The sequence below is a fragment of the Anthonomus grandis genome, chromosome 2 (assembly GCF_022605725.1).
Source record: "Anthonomus grandis grandis chromosome 2, icAntGran1.3, whole genome shotgun sequence".
NCBI lineage: Eukaryota > Metazoa > Arthropoda > Insecta > Coleoptera > Curculionidae > Anthonomus > Anthonomus grandis.
In genome coordinates, this window is record NC_065547.1 from 21,740,699 (window position 1) to 21,755,902 (window position 15,204).

At 31.8% G+C, this 15,204-nt stretch overlaps 2 protein-coding genes across 2 annotated transcripts in view; one reads left to right on the plus strand and one right to left on the minus strand.

Annotated features, from left to right (window-relative positions):
- LOC126750724 (myrosinase 1-like) overlaps window positions 1-15,204 on the minus strand; it is an 86,928-nt gene that overhangs the window by 65,956 nt on the left and 5,768 nt on the right. The gene's annotated exons all lie outside the window — the stretch shown is intronic.
- On the plus strand, window positions 4,751-9,940 carry LOC126750727 (uncharacterized). The gene is made up of 5 exons (XM_050460439.1): window positions 4,751-5,085; window positions 5,161-5,428; window positions 8,286-8,562; window positions 8,620-8,875; window positions 9,572-9,940. Exons 1-5 carry the CDS (start codon window positions 4,809-4,811, stop codon window positions 9,760-9,762), a joined length of 1,269 nt encoding a protein of 422 aa, XP_050316396.1. The 5' UTR covers window positions 4,751-4,808; the 3' UTR covers window positions 9,763-9,940.

Below are 15,204 nucleotides of genomic sequence, written 5' to 3' on the forward strand. Positions count from 1 at the left end.
TGGGTAATACGTAGTTCACGATAACACGATCTTTCATAACACCATACATTACATATACAATTACGGTACTGTTAAAAAAACAATAATAAGAAGTAAACAGTTAAATAAAAATAAAAATAAATATTGGTGTATTGATTTTTAAAAGATTAATAACCGGAGCCAGCCATCAGCAAATAATTTGAATTGAGGAATTCCACCGCACGGTAGGCAAAATAGTTTTCAAATTTTGTTGTGCGATGAAAGGAAATATCAAAATTAGCCACATTTCTAAAGTTGAGGTTATGTAAAGTGCCCCTTACAGTCAAATATTCTGTAAGATAAGGTAGAGAGTTGTATTTTACAATTCGATATACAAACATAGCAAAGTGGAGGTCAACATGAAAATTGTATTTTAAATGACTATTATTGACATATAATGGAGTGATGTGGTTAACCTTACGACCTCCATACGCAAAACGCATACATATATTTTGAGCTAATTGTATTTTAGTTTTATACTCTTCTGTGAGGTAGCTGTAGTAAACGAGTTACAGTAGTCTAGCTGTGGTAGGATTAAGGATCATTCTTTTGATTCATCCATGTTTTTAGATATGGAACTAGTAATCCTGCTAAGTGCTGTTGCTGTGCTATGACAAGCTCTAAATCGAGACTGAACATCTGGCAGTATGAGTGAACAAAATTGTTCATCATGTCCGAAACCAGTCGTTCAAGCATTTTCCCAAGGATCGTCAAGAGGCTAATTGCTCGTAATTCATCCAGACTACCGGCATGTGTAGTCTTGGGCAGTGGCTTTACTAATGCCATTTTCCACATGACACGATACTCACCATTCTGTTAACAGTTATTGTAAATAGTCATTATCACAGAAGCCAAAAAATCAATGCTAAACAGAAGCATATCGTAACGATTGGTAATTTGAAGTTGTTATTGGATGAAGGTAACATAGTGTTGGACGAAAAATATTTGACTAGTTCCGGGAATGTCCCTATCGCTTATGCTGGCAAAGTAAAAATTATGAGTTTAGGATTATGTACATCGATGCTTAAAGTCAATAAAAAATAAACAAGCCTATGTCTGTTACATCATACATACAACTGTTCCCGACTTAATGACCTGCATACCTTGATCCACTCATATAATATCAATCAGACTTTCAGAATTCACATACTCGAGATGGTTCGTCAATCACCTGGACTAAGTTGTGGGTTTCTAAGATTGTTTAAAAAAATAATTTTTCGCGACTAGTCTTTAAGAGTAAATTTACATTAATATTTCCTGTTAAGATAATATAGTCATACATGTGGTCCAATACGGAAAGCAATGTGTCAACAGCCAACCACAGATGTGCCAAATCAATAATTTTATGAAAAAAAGTTATATCGACAGTTGTACAAGATAGGCCGTTAGCAAGCGATAAGCGGTCTTTACGAAACAGCTGATAACCCGGTATTCTTATCATACTGTCTGGGTAAACCTTGGGTAGCCACGTTTCAGTTTACTGCAACTATGTGATATTTCTTGGCAGCGACCAATTCTCTAACATCACTAAAGGAAGGATTAAAAGACCGAATATTAACTTGAGAAATACTAAAATGCTGCGACAGAATTTCAGCTGGCATATGTCTTGATATCTTTAAATTTTTATCTTATATGTTAATAATGTTGGTGCACGTACCAGAATATTTATGAAGAGGTTCTTCTTACTATAAAGTTGTTTTAATATGTATATGGTTATTTTTATTGCAAATGACCTCCTCTATCGCTTCCTTTCGTTCGGACGTTCACTTTTGGGATACCCTGTATAAAAAAGTAATCAAGACATTCAACTCTGCTAGGACGTTAATCTGCACTTTGCTCTGAATATATCTGGTTTTCGTATTAAAGGATAAATAATTCGTAATAAAGGATACCATAGATCGAATGTTGCGCTCCTATTTTCGGGTCATTCGTTTTTTGTCAATAATACTACATTATTGCATCCGTGTAAAAAGTATGTTAAACTATTTGGAAAAGTTTGAGAACGCCAAGGTAAAAAGGAACCCTGTCTTGGTCTGTGTAAATTTTGTTTTCAACTTCAAGCCGGGGTTAGTCTTAAATTTTAATTTTCCTTTAAACGCTAAATTATTGGTTTGGCCAAAACTGTAGCCGATCGAGAGTTCTAGCCGTGACACTGGTTTCGTGGCGTCAAAATTGAAGCCGAGATTTGGTGGCGCACGCCGTACAGTGGAACGACTAAGTGGAGATACCGCGGGACCTAATATTTTACATTTTACAAGATAATATATTTTTTTTATTATTATGTATTTTTAGGTATATGATAAATGTTTTAAATATTTTTTATTATTTATTTTATTGGAAAAATATACATAAACGGTGTTTCAAATTTGTCTACCCTCAAAATACGAAAATGGATAATTTACCCCAAAGTTGCACATTATTTACTTGTAAAAGAATATGCCATATAAAAAAATATATATTATATTTTATGTGGTTTTGAAGATTATTGAAAAAAAAACAAATTTTCAGTTATTATCTTGGTTGCTATGGGAAAGTTTTTGCATTGCTGTATTACTTTTTTGTAAAAATGTTAACGCCGAAAACAAAATTATTTGTTTATTTAATTGTTTTTTTTGCTTATTTAAAAAATCGAAAATTTGAATGATTCCGAAGATAATCAAAAAAAAACAAAAAAAAAATTTTAAATCCATTTTAATTTTTTCTGAGCTTAAACAGGAATGCAGCAAGAGGTAGGCATTATTCTAAATAAAATTAAGATTGTAAAATGTAAGTTATAAAAAATATATTATATTATAAAAATAATATAAAATTATAAAATTATTAAAATAAAATTTATAAAAATAAAATTGTTAATTTACCCACCTAATTTAAATACCGAATTTTTATTCTTTTTAAAACTCAAAGCGAGTATCAAAATAGTTTGGTAGTTTAAAATTTTAAATGAGTAATCTTACTATAAACTACAATAATAACTGCAGTAAAATATTATTTCGAATAAACGCAAAATATGTGCCCCAGCGCGGAATTTTTGCCATCGCGATGCGGTCGTCGCCTCGATTGATTTCGGCTTCTGTTCTGAGGTATCGATGGAAGCGGGGATAAGTGTCCAGGCTAGAACTATCGATCGGCTACGCCAAAACTCGAACCCGATCATCACAGCGACGAGTCGAGTCAAGTTGCTTTTGAGGTGACGCTGACGGTTCTGTTACATTTCAACACTTCCATTTACATTCTAAATATCTACGATTATATTTTATCACCGATTCCCTATATGAATTATTCTTGATATGTGCCAGTGTAAATAGTTACAATCATTGTTCTGATTAGTTGGCATATGCATATTCTTTTGACATAACTGTAGTTTTATGGCAAGGGAAAATTGTGAAGTGGAATCTTTTTATCAAATACTCTGAGTACAATAAACTTACTTGAATAAGTATTTACGCCTATTGCAGTAAAATGACCAATATGGTTAGAATGGTTATAATAAAAATATGACTATATAGGCGAGGCATATCCAAGCCCAGAACGAATAATTGAATAGCAGAGTATCTTGAAACAAAAGACCGACAATTGACCAGAGTTACGCATAACAAAACCAAGGCTACGCATACCCTAATTAATAATCTCATCATAATACACAAATGTTAATTTACTGTCCAGTAACACATCCAAGTATTTAACAGTAGTAGCAGATTTAAGAACTAAGCCATTTATTATGTAATAATGCTTAGCTACATATCTTCAGCGACGAATTGCGATTCAGTCTTGGTATGCGGCGTAGGTAGTAAGACGGCGGGATGTGAATGGCCTAACATCAGATTTACTGTTGAGAGGCATGTACATAGGATTGTTAGAGTAATAGTTTCGGGGGCTATTGCCTATAGTAGGGGATTATGATTTCTCTTTTGGAGGTAGTATGACTGCTGCATGTTATGTTGATGATGTCCTACAAACCACTTTATTGTCTTATTTAGAAGGCCGCCCATACGTACTTTTTGAGCAAGGCAATGCACGTCTTAAATATTAATACGTTGTCATATCGTTCTGTAACATTTTGTGGTGACCACCATGTTCCGCGGATTTAAATCTCATTGAACATATGTGGGATATGATAGGAAGAAGACTAACCACTTTGCACCATCCGCCATACACTTTGGCATAGCTAATCCATGAAGTTCTAGTTGATTGTAATGAGGTGCTACAACCAGACATTGATCATCTGATTTTGTCGATGCCCAGATGTCTAAAGGAGTGTATTTAGCTACGGGATCGCCAAACAAATTATTTTCTTTTATTACTTTAAAAATTCTGGCAGATTTTATCGTTTCATTCTTGATGTAAGACTACCCTATGACTGTGCGTTTTTCAAAAATGTTTGTCATATTTCAGTCTGACCATGACATTACATTCTTTAACATACACCAAAAACTTTTAGTTTAGGCAAGTATGTTTAAAAGATGTGAATAAACTTTGAAAAGAAATATGAGAATACTCGAGCATTTCATTTATGGGAAAATAACAAAATTACTCTGTATAATCATAATAACGTCAATAGACCAATTTAGGTATTCAATTCTTAAACACCAGGTGTCTCCTATATCTACATTAATAAAATAATCATAAAACATACGGTATGTACCGTGCTTGAATTGATTAAAATTATCTCATTTATCTGAGATTAATTTTATTTTTATCTTATTGTGTGATACATATATTTAGCGAAAATGATATTTTGATATTTTTATAAACTCATTTACAGTGTTTGTAGGAGCGTGTGCGACTCAAAAATGGAAACTCTAATTCCTGAAGTTCAAAAAGAAATTGAAAAAATTGCAAAAAATCATGATTTTGAAAAGTTTACTATTGACATTACAAATACAGCATCTGACGCAGGAGATGGATACATAGGAGTAATCGAAGCTGGATGTCTTAAAGATGAAAATACCGATAAAAAAATAAATCTAGTGTTGAAAAAAGCACCGACAAGTATTAATTTGAGAAAACAGTTTCCTGTAAGAGAAGCTTTTACACGGGAAATTTATATATATGAAAAATTATTTCCAGGTATGTATCCCCTCTTTGTTATCAATACCAATACCTACTTAAATTACAAATTTCTGTACTAAAATTAATTTTTAGAATTTCTCTCGTTTCAAACTGAACATAATGTTACGAAAATATTTAATAATTTTCCAAAGTTATATGGATGTGTTGAAGATGAATATAAGGAAACCCTTATTATGGAAAACCTAAAAGAGTCAGGCTTTAAACTAGCAGATCGAACAAAACCTTTCGATGCAAATCATTTAAACTTAGTAATAAGAACTTACGCCAAGCTGCATGCAGTATCTTATGGCATGAAGAAGTTAGAGCCAGAGAAGTTTAAATTACTTAGTGAACGTATTAGGTAAGTTTATTATTTCTTAAAAAATAATCTTATATGTTTTGAAAATATCTTAAAATAGTTAATAAAAATATAATCAAAAAAATAACTTAGTTTAATAAATTTTTCTAGCTTATAATATATTTTTAAGCATTATCGTTTTACTGATGAAGTATAAATATTGCAAATACCTACTCATATTTAGGATTTTTCAAATTAAATAAAATCTATAGATGTACTAATCCCATTGACCTTGATAACATTAAATAGATTATTTTTTAAAGAATTGTATGATATCATTTTTATATCAACGCGTGTCCAAAGATGTCGTGCGGTGTGCCCGTTTACGTCCCTGCGACGATTGCGAAATGACGAAGAATAGCCAATATTTGCGGAGTTGCAAGTAATCTTTACACTGCCATTTTCCTGAGCTCAACTCGTCCCGAAATGCTTGCTTGCTTCCTAGTTTAATATTTGAAGATGACAAGATTGTACTTAGCTCCTCGGATCGATTACGTTCAATATTCTTAATTCTCAAATAACGTCAATAGGTTCAGCTAGCAAGAGGTAGGAAAGGATCTAGGAAAGAGATATGAAGAATAGGAAATGACAAAGAACAACCACGTGTTTACTGTGTAAAGGATGAGGTCCCGAGATGATCCCTATCTGATCACAAAGGTGATAATCTATCACCTTTGTGATCATTTCATTCAGAGATCACACGTCGATATCGGTATAAGATTTCCCTCTTGCAACAGGATCTCTCCTAGAAATAACATTTCACCCTTTTCTTCAGAGAACGACGTTGAAGAGTATAACAACACACCAAAATTTGGATGCCTGTAAGTCTTGTAAGTCCTTAGCCATACAATGTATCATGGCATACTTATACTGCTAATTAGCTATACTTACACTTATACTGCTGGACCAGAAAGCAGATCTTACTGCATTTCACAGGTCATGCCGTTACGATTAGAATGATGGGCCATGAATTCATTGAATGTAAAATTCGAGTCTGATTTGTTTTGCCGCTGCTCAGCGTCTTCATGGTTTTCATAATAAGAAGCCAGTCGGCTGTAGTGATAGGCTTGAGTCTTTACCCCTTGGTGGCTTTTATTTTTTGTAAAGAACATCGTTGATGGCTTAAAAAACTTTATATGGCTCCTTCCGGAATGTTTAAAATTTCGCTTCCTAGGATCATAAAGCCAAATCAAGTCACCGTTATTGTACCTCTGGTCTTTGGCATTGATATCATATGCGTCCTTTATCCAATTGCTAGCATCTTAAATGGAAATGTGCATTTAACGCTTGCATGCACTTGAGATTGCGCTTGGGGAGACGAGGTTTTTTTTAACATCACTATTTCAGCCGGAGAAAGCAGCCAGCAGCCTGATAAATCAGCAGGAACAAATAAAGAAATGTATTCAAGTCTCTTTTGTGGCTAGAGACTACTTTAGCCAAATACTGATTAATGGTTTTATTCATTCGTTTCACCATCTCATTTGACTACTTGCGTAATGTAGTAGACCTCTTTTACTCGATTCCACACCTCTTACAGATGTTCTGGAATAAACTAGATTCAAACTTTTTGTCCTTGATCTAAATATACTTTCGAAGATACATCAAATCGGCATATCCATTCTTTTATTAAGGCGTTAACCATAGTAGAGGCTTTCTGGTTTGGTAAAGGGGATGCTTGAACCCATTTATTATAGTAGTCCATCACGTGTTTGTTTAAAATTTCGCTGCAGACCCTTCCATTTCCTAGGATCATAAAGCCAAACCAAGTCACCGTTATTGTACCTCTGGTCTTTGGCATTGATATCATATGCGTCCTTCATCCAATTGCTAGCATCTTAAATGGAAATGTGCATTTAACGCTTGCATGCACTTGAGATTGCGCTTGGGGAGACGAAGTTTTTTTTACCATCACTATTTCAGCCGGAGAAAGCTACCAGCAGCCTGATAAATCAGCAGGAACAAATAAAGAAATGTATTCAAGTCTCTTTTGTGGCTAGAGACTACTTTGACCAAATACTGAGTAATGGTTTTATTCATTCGTTTCACCATGTCATTTGACTACTTGCGTAATATAGTAGACCTCTTTTACTTGATTCCACACCTCTTACAGATGTTCTGGAACAAACTAGATTCAAAATTTTGATCTTGATCTAAATATACCTTCGAAGATACATCAAATCGGCATATCCATTCTTTTATTAAGGCGTTAACCATAGTAGAGGCTTTCTGGTTTGGTAAAGGGGATGCTTGAACCCATTTATTATAGTAGTCCATCACGACCACGATGTCCTTACTCCCTGCTTGCGATTCGGGAAACGGATCAACAACGTCAATCGCAATACTTTTAAAGGGACTTTCGTTGTACTCACGCATCACAGCATCGTTAAGCACTACCCTTAACACTAAAGGCACACCGGGTTTTCTGCAATACAAGTATAGAAGTGGCATCTTAACGGCCAGTGTCCAGTTAGAACTTTTTAATAAAACCGAAAAGATCGCACATGTTGGAAAAAAGTTGTACGATAGCAAGACCGCTCCTTTGTATCAATATTTTTTTTATAGATTTGGTATATCTCTTTTTATTTTAATTTACAATAAAACCAGAATTATCATGATTTATATCTAGCTTTTATTATAATTTACAAAAATTTTACAGCTTTATTGAATACAAACACTAAAATACAAGACGTCGATTAACGTTAAGGCTGCATACAATCGTGTTCATATTATTAATTTTCCCTAGATTCTTTATATCCTCATGCATATTGATAAGCAGCAAAATGTTTACTTAAAAGTTATTCCTATGTAGTTATTATCAAAATTTCCGAGAATGTTACATAATTACATAAATATGTTTAAGCATAAATATAATGATGATACATCGGGATCAAGCTAGAAATGCGGAACGTGAAGAGACATCAAAATCGGAGGAAGGCCAAAAGGAGAATAGAAATATGATGGGAGCCGCACTACTTAAATCCTGCTTTAATGCTATAAAAGACAGACCGGATCTAACCTCAGAATTACAAAAATGTGTCAAAAATATTTTTGCGCATACTACCGACATAAATAAAGAAAAGTACGCAGTTGTTATCCACAGTGATTGTTGGAGTGCAAACCTTTTATTCAAGTATGAGGTAACCTTAAAGATTCTCAAATATATTAGGCACACAATATTAAAAACAATTTTTTAGGATGAATCTAAGCCTTGCCTACCCACGGACATCAGTATTATTGATTGGCAAACCTCGTTAGTCAGTAACCCCATGCATGACATAAGCTATTTCCTTTTTGTCACAGCTGGAAAAGAAGATTTGAACAATTACAAAGGTTATTTAAGGACTTATTATCAGGCATTATGCGAAAATCTTAATGATTTTGGAATAGAAGCCGAGTCATTTTATCCCTTTGAATTGCTGGAGCAGCACTGGAAGAGATATTCCAGAATAGGTAAAAAATGTGTAACAAAAAATTATATATTAACTTTGTCACTTATACATAATTTCAATTATACATCAATTTGTCACCAACACATGTCGATTCCAAGGTTTCCCAAAAATTATACCAACATTCTATAAATATCGTTTCAATAATGTGCATTCTTTAAAATTTCATGTTATTGATTAGAACTTACGTGTTCTCTTATTAATGGTTGACAATGTACGCCGTTTCCATAAAATAGAACAGCAACTTCTAAAGTATTCCCGGACATTGTAAATAAAATTGGGTTAAATTTGAGTAAACGCATCATGAAGAAAATTTAAAGTGGAATCTTAAAGAAAATTTAAAATACTCTTTTGGCTAGTGTTAGCCACAGTGATGAATGTCTTTGCATATTACTATATGATTTCTGGTAGTAAATAAATATATTACTGATCTTTCGCTAATGACATGTAGCTTAAGTATGTAGCTTAAGTTATGCAAAAACTAAAATGTGTAAAAGAATAAAGGATTGTTTGTTGTAAAGAAACTATATGTGAATTTAAAACATTGTATTTTTGCTAAACTACCCGGAATTTCAGTTATAATAACTGAAATTCGGGGTAGTCTTTTCAATTCAACTATAGGAATTATGAATTTTTTGGAAACTCTTGTGAAATTTCTATTCGCGTTAAAATATGGTAAAATATGTTATTCTTTATTTAGGTTTCCTTATGAGTTCATCAATGCTTCGACAAAGCTTAAGTACTACTAAAACCCGTGATTTATCTCAAATGGCTGATAATGGGCAAAATGTTTTTGATGAAGAAGACTCTGATGACGATTCCGAATTATATAAACAGCGAATGATAGACTTAGTAGAATTTATTATTGAAAATAAATTTCTAGAAATATAAATAGTTCTAATAAAAATTTTACAGCAATAAGGCTTCTGTATACTTAAACTTATATAATATATATACTTAATAAATAATTATATAATAATGAAATATATATACGTATATTTAACACCTATTTGTAGCATTAATCATGTAGGTATTAATAAATGTTATTAACATCTCTGTATTATAATAATTAGCCTGTTTAATTTAATTACCTTTCTTCTATATCATTACTCTGGATTTCCTTACTTACAAAACTAAAAGACTTTAAAGTCTTGAGGAAAAAACGTAAAAAAATCAACCTGAAGGTTTCATATTAACTTAGTTCATCATTTTTTATGGTTAAATGAGTTAATATGATTTGCCATATATGTATAAATCAAATAACAACATAATATATTTGTGTCATTCAGGTGGTCAAGTTTAGAGGTGAAGGGATGCTGAAATCTCTTACAAGTTAGATCTTATTAACAAAGACTTAATTACTGACCGAAACACGTAGGTGATAAAATTAAGACTCAAATAATAAATAACGGAAAAAAAATTTAAAGATTTAAGCTTATTTGTTATATATATTATAGCTAAAAAGGTAAATAATAGTTATATTTCCAACAATAGCAGTTTTCTTAATTTTGTGTATAGTAGCAAGTTTTTAAATAAAAAGTCTGCACTTAATTTATTAAGAATTAATATGCAACAAGTATGTGAAAAAATTATAAAATATAAATAGGTTTCTCGTAAATGTAGATAACATGGCTTTGTGAACGGTAGATCTACAACAACAAATCTGCTCTTTCTTACGGAATTTATTTCGGAATCAATAAACGCTAATTCACAAGCTGACGTAATCTATACCGACTTTTTTAAAGCCTTTGATAGACTTAATCATGATATTCTCATCAACAACCTCGAAAATGTCTACGGCTTTTCCACATGCCTAATTCATTTTTTTTATCTTACTTAAGTCAACGGCCTCAAAACGTAGAATGCTATGGTCGAAGTTCTGCAAAGATCGTTGCCACTTCATTAGTCCCACATGGCTCAATTTTGGGCCCGCTTTTCCTTTTATCATTTATCAATACGATATCTGAAACTTAGCGTAAAAAGTGTCTTATATTATTAGATTAAACTACGAAAAAAAGCTTTAAATAGGTTTCGACAGACAAAAAATAATAATCACTGGTCGTATTACAAACAACTTCGAAATTATACTACTTCTGCTATTCGTGCTGAAAAAAAGGCTTTTCTTAACCATGAACTAAAACATAGTAATACTAAGGAAAAGTGGAATTTAATGAGAAAAATAGGAATTTATAAGTCCAAAAACTCTACATTACCTGAGAATTTATCAAAAAACTTAAATGACGCAAATTCACATTTTTCCAATATTTCTATTAAGCCACTTATCATCGATACAAGGCTTCTTAATTATTGCCGTACTAGTCTAACGCATAATTCATTTAAGTTTAATATTCAGTCACAAAATACCGTCATGAAAATTTTAGGAAAACTTAAGTCAAAAGCAATTGGTCGTGATAATTTAAACTTGGAGCTTATATTGCTCTGTTGTCCATTTATAATACCACATATTACTCATTTGATAAATTCCGATATATATTTCCGACCAGTTGGAAACTAGCTTATATACTTCCATTGCCCAAAGTAAAAAATCCAAAAGAATTTAGCGACTTACATTCAATTTTGATTCTGCCTATATTATCGAAGGTTCTAGAGAAATATCTTGAGAAGCAAATTGCATTGTTTTTAAACAGCAATTCTATCCTTCCTTTGAAGCAGTCTGGATTCCGTTCTAATCATAACTATACGACCGCTCTATGCGATGTGACGGATAATATTATTCGATCTTTAGATGAAAACGAATCCATTGTACTAGTGATGCTAGATTATAGCAAAGCTTTCGATATGCTTAACCACGAGCTTTTATTGTTAATACTTGGCTTTGTAGGATTTTCTAATGCTGCAATGAAACTCGTGGAAAGCTTTATCACACATCGAAAGCAAAGAGTTTGTTTAAATGGTAATTTTTAGGACATGGCTGTAGTTATGGTGGTAGTTCTTCGGGGCAGTATTCTTGGTCCTCTTCTTTTTTTGATTTATACGTGCGTTTTGTTTAAATGTTTATCATAATATCATCAAATCATAGTTATGCTGATGATACTCAGTTGATGTTGTCTTTTGATTCGTCAAATCCAGGCAATGCTGGTGACTGTTTAAATGAAGACTTTTCAAGTCTATATAATTTATCTGTAAAACATTGCTTACAGTTAAACCCTAAGAAATCTGTTGCGATGTTGGTTACCAAACAAAATTTAAGGCAGCACCTATTGGAAAATTTAAAGATACAAATTAATAACGAGCCTATCTTATTTCAAGATAATTGTAAAAATCTCGGTTTGTACATTAATGTAGGATTAAGATTCTCATATCATATGACATCAAAATTGCAGAAAGCCTATTCAATGTTAAAAACTTTATATCCGCAGCGCCATGAGTTAAATGTGGATACTAAGCGAATGCTGTGCGACTCTCTCATTCTTTCTCCTTTTAACTTTTGTGATACCGTGTATGGCCTTTGCTTAGACAACAGAGATAAAAAGCGTATACAAAAGTTGCAAAATGCATGTATAAGGTTTATTTTTGGTATTCGCAGGTCATATGGAGTGTCGCACAGGTTGAAAGATCTTGAGTGGCTTAATATGTCATCGAGGAGAGGGTTACATTATGTGGTATTTTGCTACAATATTCTTAAGATGAAGTGCCCACAATATCTTTTGGATAGGGTGGTATTTAAAGCTGATATTCATCATCAGGCTAATGTTAGAAATAGACGGCACTTAGATATTCCACGACGTCGAAAAGAAATTTTTAAACGATCATTTTCTTATAATATTGCATCTGTAGTAAATTAATATATTACTGATCTTTCCCTAATGACAAACGGCTATCGAAAATGCATGAAATCTAAGCTCCAGAATATTATTTAAAAATATGAATTTTGGATTTGTTATAGGTTTTTTATTTTTGTATATTCTCTTTTTCATTTTATTTATGTAAAAATGTTTTTAAACATGTTTTCGATTTTAGTACTATTTATTTATTTTTCTTTGGGTACTTACTATTAGATACTTTTTTTGGATAAATTATTCTACTTTATAGGCTACAACAGTCCTCAAATCCACATTTTGTCTGCCACTTTGTTACCAGGATGTTTTTTTACAGCTTTATAAACATATGTATATGTATGCAAAAACAATATCTTGTCCTTGAACGCAGTCAAGTCAATTCAATTCTTGTAATATAATGTTGCCTCTTTTAGCTTAAGGAAAAACCTAACTTTCTTTACGATTATATTATTAAAAATGTTAACGTCCCAGATCAAGTTTTTAAAGAATTGAGGATAATTTTTGACAGATCTCTTTCCTTTCCATCACATATGACAGGTATTGTCAAACGTAACTACAGAATATTGGGTTTCATAATATGCAACTCTCAGAATCTCAGATGTTCTTCGTTTAAAACTTTTATATTTTTCTTATGTCAGATCTTATGCTTCTCAACCCTAGTCCTCCTATTACCAAAACCATATTAATGATATTAAAAATATCCAAAGAAAATTTCTGAAATTTCTATGCCTAACGTACCACGGAGTGTACCCAAAAACTGGTACCACACATACAACTGTTTTCATTTATTATACTACAGAAAAGGCGGAAAGTTGCTGAATTGCAGTTTTCATATAAATTGTTAAATAACATGATTGATTTGCCTAAAATGTTAGAACAGCTTAATTTTCATTTGCCTCGCATATCATCCAGAACCCCCCCCAAACGTATTACCTATAAAGACCTAGGAAAAACATCAATATACAACAGCACATATTCTGGTCAAGATCAATGGCACTTTTTTGACTGTAGTGTTGCAGCTATTAAAAAGTACACTTTTCTTAATTATCAATTGTTCTTATATTTATATGTATAACTGTAATTTTTTCTAATAAAGATCTTTTTTTTTATATAAAGTTTTTTTTAATCGATAGTTTTTGAGTTATATTATTAATATTTTTTTATTGTCATTTTCCTTCACACTCAATAATTGGATATAAATCTGTGGAGTGATGTAAATAAATAAAAAGAATATTTAAATTAGAATTTTAAAAAATCCCTTATGAATTGGAGTCAATGTAATATTAAAAATGTAGGGGAAGTATTTTATTAGAATTAGTATTTTATTTGTGGAGAAAAAACTTTCGCTACCAAACTTTTCCCAAGAAGGGAAACACCAAAGATTTTAGACGCGTAACCAAACCCAAGATACTTTTTAATCGACAGAAAATTAAAAAATAAGAAAAACGCGTTTAGAAGAAGGAACCTGTTTATAGTAAGCGAGGATGTTGATATTTTTATTTTGAAGCTCATATGAATACCTAAACTAGAGATTTAGAAAAACTTACGATGTGAACCTAGGTGGGCTTTAAGAAAGGAATACAAATTTGTGCCATGAAAGTATCGACCAGTACAAATATTGTCGCCTGGCGATAACGAAAAAAGACTTGCTTTTTGCAGCTGCTTACGTAATGTATATGAAGCAAATGATAATATTTTAAACTATATAATTTGGAGCGATGAAACAAATTTTTTAAACAAAGATATGGTATACATAAAAAGATACACTATTGGCCCCAAGAAAATCTTTTTCTTACTGATCCCAAAAATTTTTAATCAATTAAGTATCAACACAAATAATAAGACCCCCAGATCTGAGAGATATGTAGATCTCTTAAGATCTGAAGCGCTGGAAGATTATTTGGATAATGATAACTTAGAAAGGCAGAAAATGGTGTAAAAATAATAATTAATAGATTTTTTAACCATAAATGGATTCCGACACGTAACCTGATTCGTCTTTATTTTTGGGCTTACCTAAAGAATGAAGTGTATAAAAAAATACAGAACCGTTCATGAACTCTAAACACATATTAGGCAAATAATTGGATTAATAGATGAAAGATCAATCTTAAAAGCTACAAGACGCGTGCTTAAGTGTGCTCAGAAATGTATTAAAATAAAAATGGTGACTTTTTGCACATAATTGAAAATTAATTACACAATGCATTCAAAATTTTAATCCTTTATAAAAGTAATGGTTTTGTTACTAGATAGGCGTTACCTTACTACTCGTTACCTCTATTTAATTATGACAATGTATCATTTTTTGTTTGTTTGTATATTTTTCTTTATATTGTTTTTAAATTTTATAATTTAGATGTTTATATATTTTATTTAAAAATGCTTGTTACAATCATCACTATATATTTTTCTTTTCTTTTTGTGACGTTACTTTGTCATTGTAGATGATTTGGTTGGAAATTAAAGTATATTACTAATAGCATTTTTAATATTACAATCTGTCATAGACATATAATCATATTGATATGCA

What these genes read in the sequence shown, in the direction of transcription:
- LOC126750727 (XM_050460439.1), top strand. Translation starts at nt 4,809, where the DNA reads ATGGAAACTCTAATTCCTGAAGTTCAAAAAGAAATTGAAAAAATTGCA. An exon ending in ATATGAAAAATTATTTCCAG is followed by an intron (nt 5,086 to 5,160) that starts GTATGTATCCCC and finishes ATTAATTTTTAG; the next exon opens with AATTTCTCTCGTTTCAAACT. An exon ending in ACCTTTTATTCAAGTATGAG is followed by an intron (nt 8,563 to 8,619) that starts GTAACCTTAAAG and finishes ACAATTTTTTAG; the next exon opens with GATGAATCTAAGCCTTGCCT.